At 40.6% G+C, this 27273-nt stretch overlaps 1 protein-coding gene across 4 annotated transcripts in view; it reads right to left on the minus strand.

The window, feature by feature from the left end:
- Nucleotides 1–6270: 6270 nt before the first annotated feature.
- LOC117424787 (polyamine-modulated factor 1-binding protein 1-like) overlaps nucleotides 6271–27273 on the minus strand; it is a 49833-nt gene continuing 28830 nt past the window's right edge. For 3 of the 4 annotated variants that reach the window (XM_058992673.1, XM_034041488.3, XM_058992674.1), the window contains 16 exons: nucleotides 24970–25092; nucleotides 23321–23447; nucleotides 22345–22502; nucleotides 21738–21984; nucleotides 20697–20886; nucleotides 19069–19222; nucleotides 18621–18788; nucleotides 17862–18071; nucleotides 15922–16089; nucleotides 14373–14540; nucleotides 13643–13705; nucleotides 12999–13108; nucleotides 12656–12730; nucleotides 12166–12259; nucleotides 11725–11795; nucleotides 6271–8063 (listed from right to left, as the gene is read on the minus strand). In XM_058992673.1, the coding sequence (XP_058848656.1) occupies nucleotides 7976–8063; nucleotides 11725–11795; nucleotides 12166–12259; nucleotides 12656–12730; nucleotides 12999–13108; nucleotides 13643–13705; nucleotides 14373–14540; nucleotides 15922–16089; nucleotides 17862–18071; nucleotides 18621–18788; nucleotides 19069–19222; nucleotides 20697–20886; nucleotides 21738–21984; nucleotides 22345–22502; nucleotides 23321–23447; nucleotides 24970–25092 (2214 nt within the window). In that variant the 3' untranslated portion in view covers nucleotides 6271–7975. Of the gene's footprint in view, nucleotides 8064–11724; nucleotides 11796–12165; nucleotides 12315–12655; nucleotides 12731–12998; nucleotides 13109–13642; nucleotides 13706–14372; nucleotides 14541–15921; nucleotides 16090–17861; nucleotides 18072–18620; nucleotides 18789–19068; nucleotides 19223–20696; nucleotides 20887–21737; nucleotides 21985–22344; nucleotides 22503–23320; nucleotides 23448–24969; nucleotides 25093–27273 lie in introns of those variants that run through there. The other variant, XR_009307792.1, reaches the window with a different exon arrangement.

A 27273-nucleotide genomic window follows, 5' to 3' on the forward strand; every position in this document is an offset into this window, starting at 1 on the left:
CCAAAAAAAGGTGTCCTTCCAATGCAATGTTTTTTAGAAGGGAGCCCCTGCCTGTGAGCGACACCATTATAGAGAAGTGGGTAATGAATACAGTGGAAGATACAAGTCATAAGAATGCATTACAAAAAAACAATTACAAGTAGAAACAACATTAGTGAGTTAGGAATTTAGTAAGAAAAGTAACTTTGACTGTTAGTAAGAAAGAAACCACTAAAGTAACTTGAACCAAGTGTATTAACTTAAGATAGAAAGAAATTCAGTAAGTTAGACATTAAATAGAGATCATATTTGGAATGATGAAAATGGAAGAAAAATAATTATTTTACTTTTAATAAATGTATCAAGCAGAGCATAGATTATCAATAATTAGTCCCTAAAAATTAAACAGTCATAAACCATGACCTCAGTGTGACAGTGGCAAACTGTACTGAAGCAATGCTTGCACTCAATATCCATGTTACCTGCAAACCCTCTGACAGACAGTAACAGCGCAGAACATCTTTCAAGGCAGGTACAAAACCATAACAACTCAGATGATCAGTTACTGATCAGAGCCCATAAAGCTAAACAGATTATGAAGAACCACTCAGGAAATGGTTGCAAACGAGCAAGCTCTGTCCATTGTGATCTTTACAAAACAATAGCAAACGCCTCCTCACTTGGCTTCCTTCTTCCACAAACTAACATATTAATTGAAATATACCTGTTTCACACATTAATTTGACACAGATACAGTACACAGAACGCATATGCTTCCTATGGTGTTTTGTATTTAGGAGGCCGTTTTTATAAAGTTTTGACAATACTGTAAATTTTGAATGAAAAGTTTTTCTAGCCAGTGTAAAAATAAATAAATAAATAATCTAATATGACTGCATGTAAACGTTGCATGTGAAACAGAAGTCTTGCTTGCTCTGACATTGCATTTATGGCTCTGCACAAAACGTACTGGACGTTTTGACAAGATTTTTTATGATCACTGTTTAATAATGAGGAAGCATTCTCTTCTTTTCAGCATGAGCCAATGCTTTGTATCTATATAATGTTACAACAGCGTTCACTAGTGTTTTATTTAAGTGGTTTTCTAATTAGTGCCTGATCAATAAAGCAGTTGATTCCACAGAAAGGTTACCAGCATGTATCAGGGTGCAGCAGTCGGTAGGGACCGCCCTTTGTTTTTTAACCTCTTTCATGAGAATGTTAGAAACAAAAAAACAAGATTGTTTTAGACCGCTGTGGTAAGCGCTCGTGTATGCTATGAAAACAGTAAAAATAAAACTACATGCAAGTTTAAAAATACTATGTTGGGTTTTATGCAAGGAAGAATAGATTAGGTAATCATATATATTTTTTTTTAATTTGTATTAGGAATACATCCTTTTAAGTGAGCTTTGTGTATGTTATAGGTATTTTTGGAGCTTTAATATTCAATTCAATCTTTTCCTTACAAAAAGCGGTTGATAAATATGGTGCAATGTGTTTAATCTCTATGGATCTGCACTCTGTCAATATATTGAAGACAAAAATAGAGTTCAATAAAATAAAAACAATTAAATACCAAAAATAAGCAAATCCTTACTCAGATTCACTCATTAGCAGATGAGACCTGTGACTAATGAATGCCCCTCAAACAGTGGCCCTGTGTTCCTCACACAATTCAATTACTTGCCTCTGCTGGAGAATATTTAATCAGCCACTGATCAGACAGAAAGGTTAAGTGACACTTTCTAATTATAATTATGATAGATGATCCTCTGTTGCTAAACAAAACGCTGTCTTTAACTCGATTCCTAATGTTGTTTTCTCCTCTCTCGACTTGTGTGGGTTTCAGTATCTTTTTTTTGGAAGTGGGGGTTTAGGGATTTCATTGCTTTCTCCACAGCTTTGATTTAGTTTGAAAAGCTGCCAAGTCTTAAAACTGTGTCAGTCTCAACAGGTTTAATTTAATTTCATTAAAATGGGGAGGACGGTGTTTGGAGAGGATGGCCTATAGATGTCACTGAAACCTGGGTCGCTCTTTCTGTACAAAAGTCTCATTCCTAAATTAGATGTATGGAGCTGTGGGCACCACCATACTAAAATAGAAAATATACTCTAAAGCAAAGCTTATCGTTTTGTTGTTTTTGTTATTATTTTCTTCAATTAGGCCTTAATAGTGCTGTTTTGGTTTTATTTCTAGAGATGGACCCTAGATTCGACTTTTTATTTTCATTGTATCACAATTCATATTTGTGTGGTTTATAGAGCACACCGACATGTCTCTCTTAATTAGAGGTTTTACAGTAGATGTGAATTCATTCCAGAATTCTTACCTGCTATGGCACGTCTATCCGCTACATACACAGAGACACACGTTATAGAACGCATCATCTTCATTTAAAAAAGAAACCACACAAGTTTAAAGATGCATTCATCCTTACTTTAAGGTGGTCTTCCATTTCCTTGTTCATTTCAGTGAAACTGCCCCCATTCTTTTTCTGTCTTGACCAACCATCCCCATAATGATTCAAATGCTTTGCAGCCAGAGACATGATTTGACCCCGAAGAGTCTGCTGAGCTGAGGTGACCTTGGCGATGGGTTTACATTGGATTTGCCAGAGTAGTAGACTGCTTGAAATGCAGGTGTGCCATCGGCAACTTTTCTTCAATCATGTATGGCACCAGATATGCAAATATCACCTTCCTCATCTTGCTGATGCATGATAATGTTTATCATAGTCCTAGAAAAGAATGGCCTTTTTGATCAGCTTGTTTTTTTTGATACCCAATTAAAATAGTTGATCTTGTTTGCTTCAGTTAGAAGCACTATCACAGGTAAACGTATCCAAACTTTAGTTTAGGAAGACTTTTTTTTTTTTTTTAATAAGGGATCTACAATAGTGTATGGATCATAATCTCACTAACAGTATAATGCTTGTATTAAATATTTATACTTGAGATGCATGTATTTATAACATTTATATAATCGTTTCTCAGACTAATTTAAATGTAACGAGAGATGAGTACTTTATAATAATCTGTTACTTATTGTGTTTACACATACATTGCCCCCTCAATGACATTCAAACTAAATAAACGACTTTATATTCTGACGAAAAGAACAATTGTGTTCTTGATTTAAGTGGAGCATCAATGAATGCCAAGGCATATTGGGCATTACATTGAGTTTAAATGGTTTATTTGTGACTTGCAAAGTACAATCACATACTGATCAATTTGTCTATTCAATTGATTTAAGTGTTTCACATATCGCTTCCTGTAAACAAACCTAAATGAATGACTTTAACGCACAGGGAACGGTGGAAAAGAGCCATATGTGATACTGCTACAGAGCAAAAGTGGTGGTTTAAAAATCTCTATGGGGCTTATAAAATATAATTAAAGGAGGTCCTCCTTCCATCTCTCCGAATTGATGCTACAGGAGGTGCAGGGATAACTGCCCTTTCAAACTTAATTAAAGAAGTAGTGAGATTGATGAAGTGAACAGGAGCATCAGCTCCTGTCTTAATTAACTGTAATCCAGTAATCGCACACAAAGCGATGGGTGACTTTATTTAGCCCAGTATAAAGGGTTTCTTTTTCCTCCGCTATTGTAGTGCCTCGCTTCCCAATAATGAACAGTCTTCTGGGACCCAATTACAGCAGCGGCCATCCCTTCTTCATCCGTCACTCTTATTCAGCGTGAATGTAGGTGGTGCAGCTCCATTTTATATTTATTTATTTGCACTATTTTGTTTTATTCTCGGTAGATTTTTTTAATTTGTAATAATTGTGGGAAAAGTGCTGCATTTAGCATGTGTTCATCCAATAAGACTTTGAACACAGACTCTATTACTGCCTGCACTATTCTTTACATAGAATTGGCTCACAATACAGGATTCAAATCTTGATCTGGATTCTTGCAGTCAGCCAAGAAGTGGCATTTGAATGAGCAATATAAGCAAAATATGTTATTAATAAACATTGGTTTAAATAGGAGTCCCCATTAAACAATCTGTTGTTCCGGATCACTTTTTTTTCTTTTTATTACAATGCCATTTAATCTGTTATCTGTTAATAACCCGAGAATTTGCATATGCATTTTTACAAGTTGAGGAATTTAACTAAGGGCTGCATAGAATTGTTTGGAAAAGCCCATTCAAAGTTACTAGTAGCAGGGACGGGGGGAGGGAGTCATTCTGCTGAAGGCGATAGAGAGTAGTGGAAGGTCCATGCTTATGGACTGTATGTCCCACTTATCCAATTCTGAACAAACTTCAGTATGTTTATTTTAGAATATCTTTTCTGTCTTAAGGGTTGCATGTATGTCTAGGTAAGGGTACATTTCTTTCTTGCATCTGGTAATGGGTTCTGTGAATATGGACATTAGGCTGTGTGTGTGATAATAGATAATGAAGTGTTTTCACAGGCCTCACAGAATATCTTGATTGATGTGTTGGACCCAGTATCTTATTGGAGAAAGCCTATACTTCTTTTTTACCCTGTTTTTCTCAAATTCATTTTTGCTTCAGGCTATTGTTATTGTATTTGGTCTAAGTCATACGTCAGCTATGGTACTATTGCCCTTAAACGCTGTGGGTTGTAGAAATCCGAATCATTAATAACAATTATTGGAGTTCTTTAGTTCCCTCAGACATCTAAAGTGTAGTGAATTGACTTGAGTATTGTGGAGAATGTTGCCTATTGATCTGGTGGAGACAGAAAGGAATTGCAGCTTCCGCCAATAAAACCTGGATTAACCTTCATAGGGAGAGGCAGACAGACAGTGGATGAACACAATACACAGTATCATCAGCTCTCACAGGTTCAAAAATGTTACCTCCCCTATGAATCAAAGATATTGAAACTCCTGCTCCTTTAATTACAAGCATGCCCTTATGGAAAAAAACATATTTTTAATATATGGCAGAAAAGTATAATCCTTATATTTTTCATATATAGAAATTATCACCTTTTTTGAGCTGCTGTAATAGTTATATTTATATAAATATATTTTAGTCTGTAATCCATATATTTATTTTATATGTTGAAAGTATATGGTGCATCATATATTTTCATTAGTCTGTAATTTTATTAAATAAATATATGGATTACAGATTAAAATATATATTTAAATATATCCCATATATATATATATATATATATATATATATATATATATATATATATATATATAGTATATGGGGCCAATTTCTATATATGAAAAACATAAGGATCATACTTTTCTACCATATGTTAAAAATATATGTTTTTTCCATAAGGGTGGGTCCAAATGATCTGGATAACTGTACTTAAAATAAGAGAAGTAGCAGGATTAGTCCCATTTGAATTGAAATCTGTCTGTCAAGCGCAACAACACACAGGAATTTATGTACGTTTTACTAGAACCATTAAAGAGAGCAAAGTCAATACAGTGTAGATAACTCTGTACTGGGGATCTGAGAGCCAGCAAATTAAATACAGCATGAAGAACTACAAATTCAATACATACAAAAGAGAGCTTAGGGTAACAGTCAAAATTATTATACATTTTTTTGTTTTATGGTCACATAAAAATAGATATATACTTTGTAGAAAATCTCAAACATTAGCACTCAAATCAGGAATGTAGTGCACTTATTCAATATCGAATCCAGTACCAGTTAATCACAAGTATTGCATAAGCACCTACCAATAAAAAAATACATTCAATGCACAACATGGCTAACGTGTCTGATAGACAAAAGGTAATTTCTTTACATTGAAGCCCAGTAGCTAAATAATTTTTTTAATCAATCTTATGTCCAGTGTTAACCCTAGGAAACATCCTTGTATTGCTATGTTTTGTGTTATTCAACAACATTATGTCAAACAATTGCAAAATATTGTTTGTTTAATTAAGTATGGGTAAATTCCTCCTTGAAGGGCTTCAATTATATTTGCCAAGGCAGACTGTATCAAAAAAGAAACTGGCTGTCATGATTGTACCAAAAACAAACAGATAACTAAAATTTCAATTCATTTAAACATTAAATAGTTTCGCACCAGTGGATTACTCTGTATAAAAAAGGGATTGATAGCTTTACATGTTAAACTCTGACTTAAGCGTTGATTTGACCAATTCATACACTGCCAGGAAGCCGTTCTGGATTTATTACAGCACTTTACAACACAGCATGAGCCAACCACTATTTTAGGGCTAATCTCAAGATACACAGGTTGATACAGGCCAGGGGGTCCCTTGTGCTATCTTTCAACCCCCCCCCCCCCCCCCCTTCAAAAACACTTAAATCACATTATTCTTTAAAATAATTATATTTACAATTTCTTAAAAAAAAAACAAACACAAATATACAATCAGACTCACTTAAAGACTAAAAAAAAAAATTAAAGACTTTCCATGGGGTACCTAATTGGATGCAAAAGACATTTCCTTTCAAACAAGCTAATCCAGTGTGCTCTATCAGTATATTACTGCAAATCACATTACTTTACAGTTTCCTTACAGCAGACACATTGGAGAAAGCTGGGACTGCCACTATCCATGGCTTGGACATCTACACCCAAGTCACGTAGTAGCTGCTAAAGGAAACCGTCTACAGGTATTGAAGTAATCAGCGTTACCATTCTTATTGAACACATTGTGCTGTGTTTTGCTAACATCCCTTTACCACTAGAGGTGTCTAATTCTAATACTTTCAGTGTGTCCCCCTGCATCTGGGTGTCCCTTTAAAACCACTGTAACTAATGCATGGTATAGCGAACCTGTACAAAACTACTGGGTGTGAAAGGTGAGAGCCCAAGGCGTTGCCAATTGATTTGACTGTTATTTGTTCAAAACCAAGCAACTGTATTAAATGAGAGGCAAACAGTCGTGTTATAACTGCCTCTGCTAATTTCTATATATTTTCAAGCCATAATCCTATTAAAATTGACCAGAAATCTACAGTCCTACATCATGATGGTTTTGCTTTAGGTGCTTTACAGTATTGAAACGAGTATTTCCTCTGACTTTGATCCTTTTTCTAAAGGGATTTGGGGTCTGACTTTTGTGCAAACTGCAAGTAACAAACAATCCGGAAGGTTAATTTAAAGACCAAGATGTGTGCCTTCAGGATAAATCGTAGCTGGATTTTTTTTTTTCTTTTTCTTACTGCACTGGGTATTCACCCAAGATTGCATAATCCACCTATCCATGGTTATCCAATGATTACTGTAGATGGCACAGTAAATACAATCCAGGTCGATTTCCTGGTGTGTAAAATGCTGTAACAAAATCTAGCTGTGGCTTTTACTGGTGGAGTATAGGTTCAAATTTAAAAAAAAAAAAGTTATCTTGTAACATAAATCTGTTTGTTTTTAATTGCAATAACAGCTTGTATCGTTTAGTACGATGTTTAGAACACAATGTTCATTTGAAAGATTATATACCAGCCTACAAGGGACTTTTTATTTTTATTTTTTTATTTTTTAAGAAACATTAAAAATCTATCATCTGTTTTCTTTATAGTTAGACCACCACTTATGAGTAAAACAAGTTTATATAGCACTCCTAGAGAAGTAAAGAGATTTCAAAATACAACTAGACTTTCAAGGTGCATAAACAACAGTCAAGCTTTGGCAGAGTCGTCTAATTCTTTCCTGTGTCGGTGCAAAGGAGTCATGGTAGTAAGAATCCTTAGCAGTCAGCACATCTCAAGGCATTAAACAGCATGCAAGACATGAGTTTTGTGTCCCCACTGGGATCCTGCATCGGGTGGTATTCTGTTGAGGTCTTTGACCCTTTGTCCAGTATTGTTTCGTATTCTGCAGGTGAGATGTGAGGTCCTGCACTCAGCCAGTATATCTCATTGCAGGTTTTAAACTTCTGGAGGCTGTGAGGTCTGAGGGTCTCAGTGCTTGGCAAGTCCTTTGTATAGTGGAGTCTTGTGACCAATGTGGCCTAGGCTGGGCCGAAGCCTGGATGTCCAGTTCTCAACTGCCTCTCTTGGATTGTCTAACTGCAGTTTAGGTTGGCAGTAAGATGCCTCTTCTTCTTTAGGTTCCAACTGTTGTTTAGGGCTGGACTTGCAGAGGATAGAGGTCTGTTGAAATAAACAGAAAACATATTTTAAATCAGGTGTTGTCACCTTGGGAATGTGATCGGCTCAGATCTCAGAAAGCAAAAGAGAAGGATCAGGGCTAGTCAATTCTTCTTGGAATGGGATTGGTGCAGAACTCAGAAAAACTACACCAAGTACTAGTACTTATTGGATTGCTCAGATCCTGGAAAGCGAAGAAAGGCTGGGCACTAATCAGTGCTTTTTGTTTGTGATCTGTTCTGGATATAATTACTGTAACACAAGATTTTCAAAGCATGACAGACTACCCAGACTCTATGATCCTGTTTCTGTTTTACTCCTTTCAATTAGATCCTTACAAAACCGTGCTGCTCTTGTCTGAGATCCAGTAAGGGAGAGAAAAAAGGGGGAAATTAGACAAGAGTAGTGCTACAAGAGAAGTATTAACAACGGGATGAACAGTATCCTCTAGACTCTCACCTTACAAATGATAACCCTATAGCACCCCACCTTGTTACTGTAGTCTCTATATCCACAGAAAAATTTCTCATAAATACTGACCCTGCCTTATACCTACATTTTCACAGACCATGATTAATCTTGGACTACCTAATGCTACCATAGTTACGGTCACCCCGTTGTCTTGTGTCTTACCCAACAATGACCGGGACACCTAATCTTTACCTTGCCCCTATAAATGCCAACTATGCAGCGACCTGTATAATTAAATACTTATATAGTCCACACCTACATCCATATCCTCCCACCTTGCTCCACAGATTCCTGTATACAGTAGCTACCACTATACCCCCGAATCTTGCCCCTTTAATACCCAGACATCGGGATCTGTCTGCCTCTACAATTTCTCCATGGGAGCTGCTGCTATTAACTATTCAATCACATTAAAAAGAGTTGAAGGCATGAAAGGCTGTGGACCAAAGCACTTTTGCTACACTGCATTAAGGGTTGACTCTATTACTCTGCTGCTGCAAGAAAAACAAATAGATTGCCTCCCAGAAAGATGGTTTGCAGAATGATGATTTTTTTTTTTTTTTTTTTTAATAACCGCAATCTTCTGTGAAAATCTAATCCCAAGTACCATTTATGCTGCATCTTGATAACTTCTGCTCGGAAAAGCATAGAATATGAATATTTCATTCCCTGATTCCCAAACAAACAGCACAGGCTTTCTATCAATCAGGGAACCTCTAGCTGGAAGTGAAGTGGAAAAGAAAAAAAAATAGCTAATGAACCCCATGCTTTCAGAAACACAGAACAACATCTTAGGGGAGGGGGGGAAGTGGGCTTTTGCAAATAGAAGTGGCTGCTGCTTTTCTTTTCTCTAAAAGGAAACAGAAATATGCCTAATTTAAAAATAAGCACAGAAGGCAAAACTATGGCTGAATGTAGCAGATAGACCACAAGGAATTAATGTTAGTGTGTAAATTTGAACATGATTGTGGGATACTACATCTTCAAACAACATGAATGCATTTCTCTTTTTTTATTGCTTTCCCCTTTGGCTTGGTAATGCATATCTCTTGCAAACTCATGTATTTGAGGGAGAGATGCAAGTTTACTGGATTCACAGCTTTTCTCTGGTGATTTTATGTTGAAATCCTAGCCTCCCTCCTAAAAGCCCCCAGTAATGACAGTTAATGAAAGCAAATGAATGATGCAGAAGGAGATGATAGCTGCATGCTCCCATCGGCAGGCCCTCGAATCTGATGTGATGAATAAACAAAAGCACTGAGTGAGAGTGTGTACGTGTGTGCGAGAGTCTCCACCGCCTCCCGCTTTATATGCATTTTATTTATCCAGCTATTTATTTATTTGTATTACTTATTCATTGCCAAGTTAAAAATACATGTGTGTCTTCCACCCCCAAAGGCTTTTAAGATGTCCCAGCAGATAAACAGCACATCATTTCAGCTTTGTTTATTTACCCAGTGGTTTAGTGGTTAGTCTTTGTATCTTTTGTACTGGTGTGGGGGCTGGATTCTCAGGTATTCCGTGCTGGAAGTTTTGTGATCTGGTCTGACCGCCGAAGCAGGGTCGTGCCCCTTGGTCTTTATAAAAGAAGAGTTGAAAAAGTTTTTTTCGTGCATTAAAGTTTAAGTGGCTTGTTTTGTGGTCTCTGAGATTTGATGCTTGGCTGAAGAAATGCCTCTTCAGTGTTAACAACCTCATCTCTTTTCAACAGTACAGGCTTGTATTATTATTATTATTATTATTTATTTCTTAGCAGACGCCCTTATCCAGGGCGACTTACAATCGCAAGCAAATACAAATACATTCAAGTGTTACAATATAAGTCATACAATAAGAACAAGAAATACAATAATTCTCAAGTGTGACAAACCACAATTCAATAATACAGCAGATAATATTGAAAGTTACATCAGGATATGATTAAGTAGTGATAGTTACATCAGGATATGATTAAGTACAAAATACTACAGATTAAACACTTGGGAGATTACAATATTCTGAGGTACAGGATTAAATGCAGTAAAATAGGGGGCAGATAAGAGCAAAATAAAGCATATTTAAATGAAGGGTGATAGTGTCCCAGGATACAACAGAGGAGTTCTACAGGTGCTCTTTGAAGAGGTGAGTCTTAAGGAGGCGCCGGAATGTGGTCAGGGACTGGGCAGTCCTGACATCTGTAGGAAGGTCGTTCCACCACTGCGGAGCAAGGGTGGAGAAGGAGCGGGCTCGGGAGGCAGGGGAGCGTAGCGGAGGTAGAGCCAGTCTTCTAGTGCAGGCGGAGCGGAGAGGTCGAGTGGGGGTGTAGGGAGAGATGAGGGTCTGGAGGTAGCTGGGTGCAGTCTGATCAAGGCATCTGTAGGCTAGTACAAGAGTCTTGAACTGGATGCGAGCGGTGATCGGGAGCCAGTGGAGCGAGCGGAGTAGTGGAGTAGCGTGGGCGAAGCGAGGTAGAGAGAACACCAGGCGAGCAGCAGAGTTCTGGATGAGCTGGAGCGGACCTTGTACCTTAACTGGCCAGAGCAGCATGTGCTCCCTTAACGTGTTAAGAGGCCAGCACAACACACACAAGCAGAGCAACGGCACAGCTACTGGATTTAAACGCTGTCCCCACAGTGCAGTGGGGTTTTATAGAACAGACGTTTTCGGTGAGGATCTGGGGAAATGGCAAACGTGCTTGAAAAAGGTTCACTACATTAAGGCTGATATTCTAAACCCCTTTCGTAAAAATGATGACCAAAATAAAAATAGAAAAACACTAAAGTTTCTGTGTGAACTGGGTTTTGAAACATGAATATGCAAGCCTTTCCAGCCTTCAGTGCCATTTGCAAACCACTAAGCTACATGGCCCATTAAACAACAGCAATATAGGAGTATGATAATGATAATTTTTCCTTTATTTGACTAAAAAGATCCTAAGTGGATATACCCTGTGTGAATTCCAAATAGAAGAAACCCAGCTATGTGTGTGGGCATGTTTCTGCATTTGGAATCACCATCCCTCATGTCACAATTCTATAACAGTTCATTTTTGCAAATTCACCATTAGCTATGTGTAGCTTGAAGTCGTTGCTATAATGTACTATACATTTTCATTAATGAAGAAATGCTTTTTTTAAAATGTGAGAGTGTTTTAATGTATTACATTAATAGAAGTCATTGTGGTAGTAAAAATAATAAGCATTTGTGTGCTTACTCCGGGTTATGCAGCTGGCTGCGTAGTCGCGTCATGACAGCAAGGTGTTCTGATTGGCTTGCATGGAGAGCCTGGAAGGTGAAAGACAGGTGATGATTGGTAGGCTAGAAAAGAAGGCTCTCTTGCACCACGCTTACTAGACAAAGAGGAAATTGATCTAAATAGAAAAGAATGGGGGCTAATATAAGAAATCTGTTTGAAATGACAATGGGTAAACGAGGCTCCACTAAATGAAATGAATAACTAGTCTGAGGCACCTACTGGAACCCTCAGGAATAACTAGTCTGAGGCACCTACTGGAACCCTCAGGAATAAATAAACTGAGGCACCTACTGGAACCCTCAGCAATAAATAAACTGAGGCACCTACTGGAACCCTCAGGAATAAATAAACTGAGGCACCTACTGGAACCCTCAGCAATAAATAAACTGAGGCACCTACTCGAACCCTCTCAATCTCGATCCTCTGCTCATCCAGCTCTGTCTTGAGCTTCTTGTTCTCTCTCTGCAGGTTGTCAATCATCTCTGTTAGGTGGCTGTTACGAGTGGGAAACAGGTTAGTCCTGGAAAAAAGACCCGCTCTTCTCCTTACTGCAGAACATACAGGGAAGATACAGGGTAACTGATAGGAGCAGCATTGTCATTGAGATAGTAACAATAGTTGTAGCCTGTGTCGTTATCCATAGTGTCAAGCGAGATGCCTTGGGTATTATAGGCAATTACATGTTGTGTGTGTTTGTATATACATTTATGACTGTCATTGTGAAGGTGTCAGAACAGGGTTTGTGAGGACCAGGTCATATGCTCTTCACATTTTAAATTTATCCCCCTACTAGGTTGCAGTGATGCATTGGAACAGTAAATCTATACCTACAGTTCGGGAATCAATAGCAAGTCTTCATATAGTTTGTGGTGAATGTGCTCTGACTTACTCCTTTTCAGCTGTCAGGTGGACTATCTGTTTGTTTTGCTCCTTTATCTTTGTCCCCAGTTTCTCATTGCCTTGCCTGAAAGAAAAGCACAAAAACTAAGGGGCGGAGTAAAATGGTCTGGAATATGAGGCGATCTTCCGAAACTGTGAGTTTACAGTAATAACAAGCAACCATGTACAGGCACTGGACTAACTTCCATTAACACAATACATCTGTTTAAAATTGTGCTTGTGGCATTTTGAAAATGCTTGCCCTTCTGTTCACTAGCTCTAGCTAGTTCACAATAGCTGTCTCCCAGTCACTGTGTTGTTGAAGTGAACAGCAGTGCTGCTGGGATACTCACTTCTGCTCCTTCACCCACTGGTTGACATTAGACACAACCAGCTCGCTCTCCTGATGAAGACGGGAGCTGTCCGAGCGTGCTGCACCCAGAGAGCACTGCAGCACCTCCACCTGGGGACAGAGAGAACACGCAGTGAGACACTGTCCAGAGCTATTGAGAGCCATCCACACTAATGCAAACAGTGACACCAGCTATAGAGATCCATCCACACTACACACACTGTCTATAGTTACAGAGATCCATCCACACTAAAACACACAGTTAGAGAGACACTGTCTACAGTTATAGAGATCAATCCACACTACACACAAAGTGACACACTGTCTAACAATACACATACAAAGACAGCACATTAAAGTACACTGTTGACTACTACAGCAGCTCAACCTGGGGATAGAGAGAATGCAGACAGTGATCCACTATCTATACAAATAGACCTAGAAAGACAGCGTCAACTGAATACACACCCACTGAAAAACAAATCACCAGAGAGCAAAGCTACACACTACAGACTACACACACTCTTTACAGATATAGACACAGGGAACTGTTTCAGACACACAAAGACTTCAGGGTATTGTGTGTTGTCTGTAATTGTTTTCTAGGGAGTGGAGAGAGAGAAGTATGCTCCGTCTGTACTGTACCTCATTGGCGGTAGTCATGTACTTGTGCTTTAACATGTTCAGCTCTGAGTGTAAGACATCTCCCTGTAAAAGAGACAAGGAGGCGTGATTAAACAGCAAATCTGATCTGCTCACTGAGTTGAATTTTTTTTTTTTTTTTAATTAAAATTCAGTGACTTTTAAATGTACTGTATATGCCTTTCTTCAAATTATTTTATTTCTAAATAAATCATAATTAATAACATAACTTTTTCACCATAGCCGGTGTAGGGAGACAATGCTAGATTTTAATGTTGTGTATACTATTAGAGTAAATTATTAGTTAACCTGTTATCTGTTTTTGTCCCAAATAAACCATTATGTTCCCAGGAGTGCCCACAACAGCTCTGGAGAACTGATGGTCAGTGGGCATTGTCTGATCCTGCAACCATGATAGCAGCCCCTGATGGAAGGACAGCCCTGCAGGCGTCCACTTGAGCTCACCGGACACCTGGCCAGTGGGTTCTGCTGAAGCATGGTGAGGAGAACTGTTCCTGTTCTCATAACCCGCGGAAGTGAAGACCGACAACTTGGCACTACCAGGTGAGCCACTCTAAGACCCGGCTAAGTATTTCTGTCTTAGCTAGTGTATCAGTGTGCTTCAAAACCTCCTTGGTCTTGGCACAGAGTTTGCTGCACGTCGTGTGGGTTTGTGTTTCGTACCTGCTTGACCCACCAGTGTTTCATGCACAATAATGGGTGTGTCTCATACCTCCTGGACTGAGGTGTGGTATTTCTCCCTGAGGGATGCCAGTTCCACTTTGAGAATCACTGTCTCCTCGTCTCTCGACTCCAGCGCTGCCAGCTGCTCCTGCCCCCTCCTCTGCATGACTGCTAGCTGGGCACTGAGCTCCGACAGCTTGCTCTCGTATGCTTGGGCCTGTAGGTGCAACCACAACACACATATATTAAATAGGCATGGGCACAAAAAACTTACGCTGAAAGAGCACGGTAAAGATTTGAAATAGGCAATCTTTTTATTAGGACATAGTTTTCTTTTAATTAGCTGTACAAGCACTATAGTATGTATTACACTTCCACCTTTAGACACGCTTATAGTCACTGGATTTTGCCTGGTATGAGCCTTCAAGTGCTACAGAAAAGGGGAGAGCAAATTAAATACAGAAAAAAGCAATACATATAATGAAGGAAACCAAAGCAATTAAACAGGTCCTCTCCAGACGTGAGCGGAGATGAAATTCACGTCCCGCAGCTTAACTCTGCATTAGCTTCACAGCCCTCTTAATCCCTCTGTGATCATAGTGTAACCAAAGTCTGCACATTATTTTTTTTTATCATTTTCTCTGAGATCTCTTGCCTAATCCACAGGAAAGGACAACCTAACACAGACACACAGTAATCGAAGGTCTCAGAAATTAACTTTTGTCATCTCTTCCTCCTTCCACTTTAAAAAGCCTGTGTGACTTGCGGATTTTGCAGAAACAGGAAACCCCCCTTTTGATCTTTCTTTCCTTTGAATCCACAGCAGACTTTTTGTTAAATATAAATCAAACTATTATTGCCTTTATTTTTTTTGTAAACAATTTACAACTTATACATTATTTAGCATTCAGTTGTGTGCAGAAGCCTATTAAACAGGTCCCTCGATAAGTAGATATGTGTTTTCTACTTTTATGTATTACTGTGCTTACAAACGATTAATATCCAGTGCTGCTTTTATGTGAAACTTAAACTTGTCTCTGGTAATTGAACTTGCAGATTTAAACAAAACAGCACAGCAGCGTGGTAAAATACAAGCCAGTTCTTCAGTATGGCAGCAGTGCAGTTAGGCAAGTTGCCAGATTGTTCTTTAAACAGCAGTGGTACAGTCTGACAAGATGCTGTGTTGTTGCTTTAATGCAAGTCTGGTGTAGGGAGTCAGGCCACCGTAGGCTGTGTGAGACAGAGGCCGTGGATTAGCAGTGGCTTTGCTTTCTGTTTATCCAGCTCTCACAGAGATACAGGGCTGCCAGATGGTGAGGATTGCCATTTAGAGCTTCTTTTAATAAAATAAAACCTGCACTGGGGATTGCATTAAATAATCCACTACGCCAGTGTTCTCAGTAGAATAGCTACTTCAATCCTTGAACTAACCCCAGTCTTTAATTTCTACTGGGATTTTTGTCTAGGAATTTCCTATGCCTATTATTTTTGTAAGATTGAAAAAGCATGATTTGCAGTGATGTTATTGCCGGGTGGTGTTAGACAGAGGAGGTCCAGGCTGGGTGCTTTGGGGTCAGTATTTATGGTCCCAGGCTCACCTCATCGTGTGTGTGTTGGCTCAGGCTCTGCAGTCTCTTCAGCTCCCCATTGAGACGCCTCATTCGCTCCTCGTATGCAGCGTTCTCCTGCTCGAGCTGAGCACTGCGCTGCTGGGAACGGACAAGCTTATTGCGCAGGCTCGCCACCTCCCGACTCCGCTCGCTCAGCTGAGGGGAGCAAACAATACAGCATTGCCAGGGAAGAAACAAAGGCAAAACACTGGAAATGCCCTACACACGCTCTCTCGTAATGCATGGACACATTTGATAATGACAAGGAATTATGTTAGACACAGCTGGACAAGTTCACTTTCCCAGCACTCAATCTGGCTTTAGAACTACCTGCTGATATTTGATACAGACATGATTTAAAAATCAGGCCCATGATAAATCCACCCTGAACTGGTGAAGGTTAACAATTTTCACCCTTTTTATTATCGTCCAGTTGGTAACCATTTCAAGTTCTACAAAGGTTATACTTATTACTGGTTTGTACACCTCCTTCAGTTTTAGCAGGCCTGTGATTGACTCATTTTAGTATCATATCTTTTTTTTGTTGAACAGTTGTTTCAGTTGAAAATCCTCCATATTAAAAATGTAAATGCCCACCTTCTCCATGCTCTCCTTGTGAGCCCAAAAAACATCACTGCACCCATAAACTACCCACTGTTTTCATTCCACTTACTGATCCCTTAGATTACTTGTACCCATACCCTTACGGTACTATTGTCTATTGGTTTAAGCTCTCCCAACCTTACCTCCTCACTGGGCCTCCTTTTCTGTAGTTCCTGTCTAACTTCTTCCATCATCTGCTTAGAGCTCTGTTGCTTGCTGCCTCCCCGGCTCACTTTCTCACTGTGCCTCTCTCTCATTTCCACTGGCAAGCCCTGGCTATTCTTCTTCCTCTGCTCTGATTTATTTTCCAGCCTCACTTTCTGTGCAGACTGTGGGTCCTGCCTCCTCACTTCCTCGCGGTGTCTTTCTCTCCTATCCCTGACTCTGCCACCCTGCTCACTGGGGTGTGCCTCTCCCTCCGTCTCCTCTTCTTGCTTTACCTCCACAGGGACGAGGCCTTGCCTAATCTGTCTCTGCTCTGACTGCAGGTCTTGTCTCTCATCCTCGCTATCCAGCTGACTTAGGTGTCTCTCCATCTCACTGAAGCGCAGCCCCTGTCCGAAATCACTATCCTTCTCATCTTCTTGCTTCACATTCTGCCTGTTTTTTTCAGTATGCACTATGCCTTGCTCATGCTTCACCTCTAACTCCATGTGTGGCTGCACTCTCTGGCTCTGTGCAGACTTTAGGTTACCCGTCCCCTTCTCTCTGCCTGTGTTATCCTGCTTACTCTCTGCTTGTCTCTTTTCTGGCTTCATTGCCTTATGCTGCCTCTCTCCATCTTCTCTCTCAACTTCACTGTCCTCTCCTTGCTTCACCCTGTTGCTGTGTCCTCTCTCACAGAGACCTTGTTTCACCTCTTCACTGTACCTCAGTTCCTGCCTGTGCTCTGCCATCAGGTCCTTGCTGTGCCACTCAACCTCTCCTGGTTGCTGTTTCTTGCACTTTCTTTTTTTCAGGTTTAGTTTTAACAGCACGTCTTTGTTTATAATCTTATTCAGGCTCTGCCTGAATTCTACACCTTGCATCACATCTTCTCTGAGGTTTTGCCTCAAACCCTCTCCTTGCCTCACCTCTTCACTCAGCACCTGCCTCAAATCCTCTCCTCGCCTCACCTCTTCACTCAGCGCCTGCCTCAAATCCTCTCCTCGCCTCATCTCTTCATTCAGTGCCTGCCTCAAATCCTCTCCTTGCCCCACCTCTTCACTCAGCCCCTGCCTCAAATCCTCTCCTCGTTTCACCTCTTCACTCAGGCCCTCCCTCAAATCCTCTGCTCGACTTGCCTCTTCAGTCAGCCCTTGCCTCAAACCCTTGGCTCGCCTCACCTCTTCCGTGAGCTCCTGTCTCAACATCTCTCCTCGCCTCACCTCTTCACAGTGCCTCTTGCTCTGACTCTGTGCCTCCTCCAGGTCTCTCTTCGAAAGCTGTAGCTGTGACTGGCAAGCAGCATGTTCCTCTCGCAGCTGCTGGGAGGCGCTGTGGAGCTCGGAAACACTGTCCTGTAAACTGGAGATCTGCTTCTCCTTATTCTTTAGCTGCAGACAGACAAACACAGCAACCATTAAAACCAAAACCATTTCAAACAGATACACAACATCACAGCTTTGTATAGAATAGCCTGTATAAGCCCTATAGAGATTATAGAAGTTAGTATGGCCACTTGTTCCTACAGCTGTCATACTCTCAATGTTAACCCAAGGTTAATCGAATTGGGGAATTGGCCCCAATGGCTATATTTCTGGAGCTTTATTTTAAACTTCTAAACATCATACTCACAACGACAACAAACCTAAATTTACAAAGCACTTTTCGTGTGAGACACCTCAGAGCACTGTACATATTGAATATAAAACTACACTAATACAATTAGATACAGGTCTATACAATTAGATACAGGTCTAAGCAGTTTTAAAGGCCAAACTTCCAGTTAGTTTTGAAGGACTGAACAGAATCCAAGTCCCTAATACCTTTTTGGAATTGAGTTCCAGAGCTACAACAATACATAATGCACAGGAGACAGGGACAGAAAGGAGCCTCAAATACTACTACTATTACTATCAAAAACACCAGCAAACAGGCCTCACCAGCTGCTCTGTGGAGTGCAGCCTGGCTCGGAGCACCTCGTTCTCTCTCTCCAGCCCGTTCACTCGCTCTCGCCCGCTCTCCAGGCGCTTCTGCTGGTCCTGTTGCTGAGCCTGCTCCTGGCTCAACTCTGTCCGAAGACGACGGCTCATCTCTGCCTGCTCCTGCAGCTAGGGGGCGATAGGGAGAGTCACATAAGCCGTGAAATCAGGGTTCTGCTTAACAGCACTCACTGCTGGTTTCAAATGGGGGGAATGCTTGTGTACCAACAGCTAAAACAAGCATTGGGTCGCTCTTCTTTTTTGAAGCAGCGTGCATACTAGGCTAAACTAAAGAAAAATGTACATATTACAGAAGAAGAAGAAGAAGAAGAAGAATTTATTAGCTCAGCTCCTGAGAAATTGTGGACCCTGGCAGTGCTGTGCATGTAGAATGGCTGGTCATGTCTACCTGGAGCTGCAAGGTTCTGATCTGCTCCTTGCTGCTGCCAAGCTCCATCTCGTAGCGCTGCGCCTCCTGCTGGTGCCTCAGCCCCTCCTGCAGTGCGCTCTGGTGGCTCTGCTTGCTCTGAGTGACCTCGGCCTTGAGCTTCTCAATCAGACTCCTACAAGAACAACAACATTCTCACCGAAGTGTGAGCCCACCAGGATTTACTGGACTAACTAAATTGCATGTGGCCAGAAATACTCCAAGCGTGGCTAATAATTCTAAAACTCATAGAATAGAACCTGGAATGCTGGGACAGGCTATGAAAATGGAAATATAAGTCATAATCATTTTTCTAGGACAGCAACCTACAAATCCTCTGCCAAGGAGATCAATAACCCCTTACAGGTATTCTCAGAAACAGAATGTTACCACGACCTTCATTCATAGCATGTATAATTGCATCTCATTGAAAATTGCTTCTGTACAGCTTCATTAAAACCAGACAAGTCAGTGTAAGCTATATATTTACAGTATATACACTGTATTCAGATGCAGACACAGACTAAATTATTGTTCAAGCACAATCTCATCAAATTTGGGAAAGCTGCAGAAGTTGGCGGTAGGGGACCCAGAATGGAAAAAAAAAAACACGTGAAGCATAATTTTCAGCCGGGCGTTTAGTAAAAATAAGAGTTTGAGAACCTTGGGAAAGCCCCGGAGCCTTAACAGCACTCAGATCACTTTGCATTGACAAGCCAACCGCAGTAACAGCTAATCGATGGCCCGAGAATTCCCTTAACACCCCCCCCACCCCCCCTCCTACCAGCCTAATCAATATCCACAGCAATTAGAATCCTCTATCTGCATGGCTGCTGGGACCTAGGGTTGGCTTCACAGCCCGCAAACACCCAATTTAGTCCTTAGTCGATCACTTAATTACTAAATCCCCCCTAATGCGTATTGGCAGGTCGCAAGTGTGCTTAATGCTCAGGACTAGCTGCCTGAACAAGGAACCTTTGGCAAGGCGCTGGTTAAGATGTTCAGATTCCTTTTTGCTTTGCCATTTAAAGAAGTGATTTTACATTAGGCCTCGACCTGAAATGATCTGAACATCGACCAGCCAGCATTCAAGCAGGCAGGAGAGCAGGCAGGGAGACACGCAGTTAAAAGGGATGGGGAGCTGAAATGTTACCTAATTTTGTGCAAATAATAAGGCAACACAGAACAGCATTTTAGGATGGCAGAAGGGGAATCGTCAAGTGTTTTAAATTTTTACATGTTTGCCAACCCTGCTGCTCTAAGATATCAACCTTTTAAAACTTAATTTGTGATGCCTGTGGGATTATTTCAACCTGCAAGTTATATATTATTGATCCACTCAGACTGAAAGAATTGTTCTGTACCTGTGAGGATCTGCCATAGTCTTGGGTGGATTTAGGCCAACATTTGTTGGTGTGGTTCCTGGCCAGTGTTGGTGAGCCAGTTTAAATTCAAACAGATTTTTTTGATAGGGTTTGGCAGGTTTGTGTTGGATTAGACTGGGGTTGGTCTGGTTTTGGATGGTTAGAATGGCTCTGGTGTGTGATGACATGGTTAGTCTTGGACAGTGTGGTTTGGTTGGAATGGAGAGTGTATGCTGGTCTGGTTACCTGGATCCTTCAATCTCCTGGTCTGCACTGGCGACTCGCTCCCAGAGCCCGCGCAGCTCGGACTGCAGTCTCCGCTCCCCCTGCTCCAGACGCACCACCTCCGCCACGCGCTCCCCCAACTGCTCCTGCGCCCTCTGCTGGCCACCCTCCACCAGGACCACCTTCTCCTCATGCTGGGCCAGCTCCTGGGCTAAGAGAGGGAGGAGAGAGGCAGGGCCTTACTAAACACTTACAATAATACCAAAAGAAACAAGAAATTACAAAATATGTTATAATTGACTGTGTTTGAAGTTATGGCTGTACATTTATATAATGCATCTTCATTCACACTGATGTGTACCCACACCTGCTCGGATTTTGGTTCTAATTCATATTTAATCATTTTTCAATTAATTTACTTTACATAACTAGTACATAAATATATGTACATTAAAACCTGTATTTACCACCGCCCAAAAGGACTGAAGACTCTGTGCTGTTTATTCATGGAGTCTCTGTCATAAATATATATAATAAAAAAGGATTTTGAGGTTTCGAAGCTCAGGAATGAGTGTGCCTCTATTTACAGAGTGTGTTTGTTTAGCGTGTTTTGCGGGTTGAGTTCATTCAGTGAAAGGCAGCGCTGTTCTGAGATGATGGAGAGCGAGGCAGAGATGCAGGTACAACTCCTCTGGCAAGCACGGTGCCCTGTGTTTCTAATTATGGAAGCTTGTATATTTTAAAATGAACTTTTTGCTTTTCTTTATTTTTGGGGAGGAGGGGCACATCTAAGGAGAGTATGGTAGTACTGCTATGTGGACTACTGTCTAGTGAATTGAGACAACCAAACACTTGTTTGTGTCGTAAGATATAATGTACAGCAACTGTCACATGTGTAAAGCAATGCCAGACAGATAAACCAATTAAAAACCATGAACGAGCTAGTCACTCTTGTGTGCATGGAATTGATCGTTCTGTAATTGACTGGGTGCTGTGCTCTAAAATGCACCTGCTAAAAAGCAAGTTTCTTCCTGTCAGTGAATGCCTCTCTGCCACCCCTACCTGTCTCCCGGTACTGCGCTTGTGCCTCCTTTAGCTCTTCTTTGATCTGATGCAGTTCGGCCTGTAGGGCGGCGCTCCCGTTCTCTTTCTTTCGGGTCTCGCGCTGCAATCTCTGCACATCTGACTCGAGGCTGCGTGCCGCCGTCGCCTGCCTCTCAGCCTCCACTGCCTTCTCTCGGACTGCATCACGAGCCTCCAGTAAGTTCGTCTCAGACTTCCTCAAGAGGTCGTGTCCCTTCTGGATAGCCTACGGGGGGAGGAAAATACATTAGAAACACTTATTTAACCAGGTGCGGTACTTGAATTTGAAATCACTCTGTAGTGACTTTATTGTTCAAAAGGAAAAAAAATGTCCCCAATCTTAGGGACATGATATATATTGTGATACAACCAAAAGCACCACTTAGAGTCTTGTAGTCTGACAAATGGTTCTTGATGATTAATATGAACATGTTCCGCTATGTATCATTTGACAATACAGTACATCATTAATGATAATTTTATATTATTAAACATCACACGAGCCAATTTATCAGAACAATCGCTTGCATCATGATACATATACTGGGATTTTAGCACCCTGTTATTAGGAATGTCTATACAGTACCTGCTCTTTCTGAGCACACAGTCTTTGTGCCTCCCTGAGGTCGTCTTCTAGTCTCGAGACTTGATGCTCCAGCACCATCACCTCCCCCTGCCTCCTCTGAGCCTCGCCTCCCACCTCTCCCTGTAGCTGCCTCACAACCTCCTCCAGCCTGAGCACCTCTGCAACAACAGACAGCATTGAACGGGGCCCCAGGGACAGACAAACTAAGCATTCCTGAAATGGGGTTAACTGTGGCCTTCTATAAGATGTGTATGAAGGGTACTGAACCGAAAAGGAACAGTTGAAGCCAATCCAGCCTATACTGTGGGTTCACATACACAAGCTCAGGTTTGTCAAATGAAAGTATGTATATGAAATGTATATGTATTCATAGCCTGTGGATATTCTTAAACAAAGGGGAATGGAGAGTTTTATTAGGTGTACGTCCTCTCGTTAACATTAAGACCCTAAATGATGAACGATCATCAAGATAATAAACCTGTGCTACACCTTATCTGCTACTAATCATATAAACAAGTAACATTCTGAACCACAAAACTGATGAAATTTAACAGCAAAATAACTTAATGTTCAACTAGAAGGTTTAATATAACTCCCCATTTCCAAATAGACCTGCCATTTCTCTGACAAATGAACTGCAATATTTTCAGAGATATAGGGATTTTAACCTTAAACATCCTATTTATACATTTTAAATATCATATTTTAAAGTACAATATTTTTATGCTAACGTGTTTCTTGCCTGTCAATGACATGTTTTTAACAACAACAATTAACAAGCAAAAACAATTAACTAACCTGTAGTGCCCCCTCTCCCCACGGTTATATACTGGTACACACGTGGAATTACAGTAACCCCTCTCACATTTATGTTATTACAGTGATGATGTGCTGTACTGAGATCTGGTACTGCACAGTATATACAGTATTCCAGTACCTCCCTACCCTCCCAGGTAATACTGCCATGCTATTTCACCTCTCATGCTGCTGGTCCTCTGCTCAGAGACCCTGCTGACCTCTTCCTTCAGCTCCTGGACCAGTCCCTGGTAATCAGACACCTGCTGAGCACGCTCACTGCACTGCTCCAGCGCGCAGGACAGCTCCTGAGAACAGGCAGGGCAAGTTGAAGAGATGTTAAGGTTGCAGAAAGTAGACAGCGCTGAATCAAATTAGCTGAACATTATTACAAAAGCACTTGCTCTTTACTTCACTATCTGACGTAATAAAAAAGTAAAATATCGATGGTAGTGAATTAGTGAGGGACCACACACAGTATAGTACATGTACAAACCTCTGTCAATGCGGCATACCAACAAATATGCGAATCATCGAATCAGGAAAGAAAATAAGGGAGTGTTTGCAGTTTTTGGTGGAGTTGGCTGCTATGGATCTCTTTTAAGCCTCACTCAGATACCCAGCAATATGAGTAGGCTGGAAGCTGAACTATAGATTTCAGATCAACCAGCAGATCAAAGGATGACGCCATAGAAACTTGAATACTAATGCATTACAAAGCATAGCATTCAATGAATGCCTTAGGTGGGCATGTCAAGACAACATTTTAGAATGGACATTTTAGCTTAAGAGAACTTTAACAGAGATAACCACTAGACAGCCCCATTCTTTTGGTATTGTTTTTATTTTAACTTTGACTCAGGTAAAGTTATAGGCCCCAATCCAAAACCATACACTTGCCTTTTATACTGAGCATAGGATGCTGCACTATCTGTAACACATATTCTAGAAATAAAAAAATAAAAAAACAGAAAATAAAAAAGAAGAATACTCTGTCTAATACAATTAAAATAAAAACAAAGTAAAACTATTTGAAAACTGATACCCCAGCCTGCTTCAGGAGGTGACGAAAATAAAAACCAGCAATAAATCTCCCCTCCCCCTTCTCCAGCCATTAAAATAACGGGATGTCACGACGGCTGTTTCACAGCTCCAACGTTGACAAACCATCAAGACGAATCTATATTTCATGACCACTTACAAATGAATAAATAGCGAAACGAGCTGCTCTAACCGTCTATAAAACAGCGCTAAAAGGTTGCAACAACATGGCGGTTTTGGCATCGGCGAGGGCAGGTAATCAATCTGCGGATTTACAGAGCTGGGGCTTGCAGGGCAGCGGGCGGCACGCTGAGCAGGGCTGTAAATCACTGCCGCACAGCCCGCCGTCCGGGGCTGTGAAACCAGCACTTCAACTGACACTTCTACTTGTCAACACACTGACAGATTGGTCTGCTACACTCTATTATAAAAATAAAAAAAACACATGCACATTGACATACAGTATTTGGTCTGATCAACAATCTTTCTGAATCATGTAATTGTGAATGCACAAAACTGATATGTATTTTATTTAAATTGCAGATTCTTGTTGTTAGCCAAGGGCGCATAACTGCAGACCCATCCACCCACCTACATATATATAAATAGACAGAAACACATACGAGCTGAAACACATACGAGCTGAGCTTTAGTAAAGAAGGCAGTGGGTTTGAGTATCTCTGCAGTTTGAGTTAGAAAGCCCTGGGCTGCACTGTGAAAGGTAGCAGCATCGTGCCTAGCATAAAGCCCCTGTATTAGAGCAGCAAAGGGAATTGCAAATCTCGGTACCTGGTTGAGCTGCTCGATGTGTGAAAGCTGTGTGTCGTACTCGGAGTCAGAGCGTGTGTGTGTTGCACGGTACACTGAGAAATCAGCCTGGACCTTCACTGCGGCTTCCTCCTGCTCCTCTGCCTGCAACAAACACAGAGTTGTCAGCACCACTCACTGGGAACCTACAGCTTCACGTCCCATGCAGTTTTAACAATACTGTAGTGTTTAGGTATTTCAGGTTGTTAAGGGCTGGCAGAGTGCATTAGGGTTACAATTGAACATGATGGACATACACACTTGTTGAGTTCAAAACGTGATAGGTTAGTATTGTACTAGGTAACATTTTGTCACGTGTGACCCTAAAAACCTTTCTTCCCTTGTACAAGGTGTGAGCACCTTTTTTTAAGTGAAAGGTGTATGTGACAGAGATGCATGGGTCTTTGATAGAACCAGCTTAATTTCTTTGAAGTTTCCCCACTGATGACGGGAATGAGAATGCAAAGATGGGAGCCCCTCTAACAAGGGTTAAGTTTTTTGCAGGTATCAGGCTTTTAAAGACTGTCACCCACACCTGTGATTTCCAGAAAGGGAATTTGAATCTTGCTGGAGCCGGGCTGATCTGCTTGATATGAACTGGATGTTGTAAACAGATTGTTGAAAGAAACACAATGTTATGATATACTCTGTATTAGCTCAGAAGTTTATATTCCTTTATTTGAATATTCTATTATAACAGTAAAACATTATTATTGGATCTTTGTAAGTCTGAATAAAAAGGGAGCTGGGTTAAGCTCATTGATCAGTAACACCTGTGAAATGAACTAAGTTTTCCCTTATCTGAGAGCTGCTGGTGCGGAAGCCTGTATTAACCTTGAGAGAAAAGCAGAAGCGAGCATTTCATTTAATTAAATTAGAAAAGTGTTCACAGTGAAAGTTCTTATCAGAAAGGCAGTGACTTTAATTGGGAAGAAGTTTATAAGCCAAAAACACAGAGTCTTTAGGTATTGCAAAGAAAAAGCAACCTTTGGACAGGGTTACATCTGAAACTAAAAAAGAAGTGTAGCATCTATTTAAGTTTTATTGTAACAAAAAACTGTAAAGGAAGAAAACAAGCAACTAATTTAATTGGCTTGAGAGTGTGTTCACAGTCAAGTTTCCTATAAAGAGGTAAGCTTGATTTGGAAGCAGTCTTTAAGCTACACACACCTATAATCTAACGGAAACAGAATATAAATATTAAGGTTCTGCTGTGATAGAGAACAGAAGTATTTAATTACAGAGAAACTGTTAAAATTTAAAAGTGAAAAAATCAGTACAAGCTGTGATTAAATTTAATAACCTTGGAAGCTACAAGTCTGTATTAAGTACACAGTGGACATACTGAAAAAGGGCCCCTCGACTTTTGCCTGCTCGAGCAAAACAGTACTAGACCTTCGGAGATAAAGGAATTTTGGCATCCAAAGCGGGACTTGGCTGGTTAGATGCTGTCTTTGGCTCAAGGTATTTGCTGTTTATAATCTTTTATATTAACTAACAGAAGGTACTTTATGGTAAAAGCTTGTCCTATCTGTAGAGATACCAGTCCGAGCGTCTCTTGAATCAAGCAAAAGTATGATCTAATGCAATGAATTTGGGAAAGAGCTTACAGTCGAAGTTTCTTATTAATTAAAGGGATCTCCGGCTGGAGAGAAGGGCCCCTCGGAGTCTTTATCTATAAGTTGTCCAAGGTCTGTTGAAGTGGGGGATTTTTAGGTAGAGAGAAGCCAAGTTTGTTGAACACACACTTGCAGATTAAATTAAACAAGTTTATTAAAAACATACTGAAAATCATGTCTCTGCTGTTACGAGGGAAATATATTTTAGACCCAGGTTGGAGTAATTAAACAGAGCTCTCTCAAGCTCTCGCTCTCTCTCTCTCGCTCTGTATTTTATTCAGTAATGAGGACTCTGTGGTTCTGGTAATATGTTATCAGTTTGAAGATTACCTCACATATTTTATGGATTAGAAAAGTAGAGAACACAAGATCATATCCAGTTAATTTGAAAGGAGTTGCCAGGACTTTCAAAATATATTATTCACTTAAAGATAAGAGCTGCCAAAATAGACCAACTGTTTAGATTTAATTCAGTCTTCTGACACACAAAGCACAAGAAAAGTTCTACAAAAGTCGAGGCAAGACCCCAATCAAGTATCATTCATTCAACTTGCTACCACAAGCTGTTTGGTCTATTCTCTGCTGGTTGCTGTTTGGTCGTATTCAGAAGCCTCTGACTTCGAAGACAGCTCGTCTTTACATTATATTCTACACTACACTTCCATAT

This window comes from Acipenser ruthenus, chromosome 19 (genome assembly GCF_902713425.1).
Source record: "Acipenser ruthenus chromosome 19, fAciRut3.2 maternal haplotype, whole genome shotgun sequence".
NCBI lineage: Eukaryota > Metazoa > Chordata > Actinopteri > Acipenseriformes > Acipenseridae > Acipenser > Acipenser ruthenus.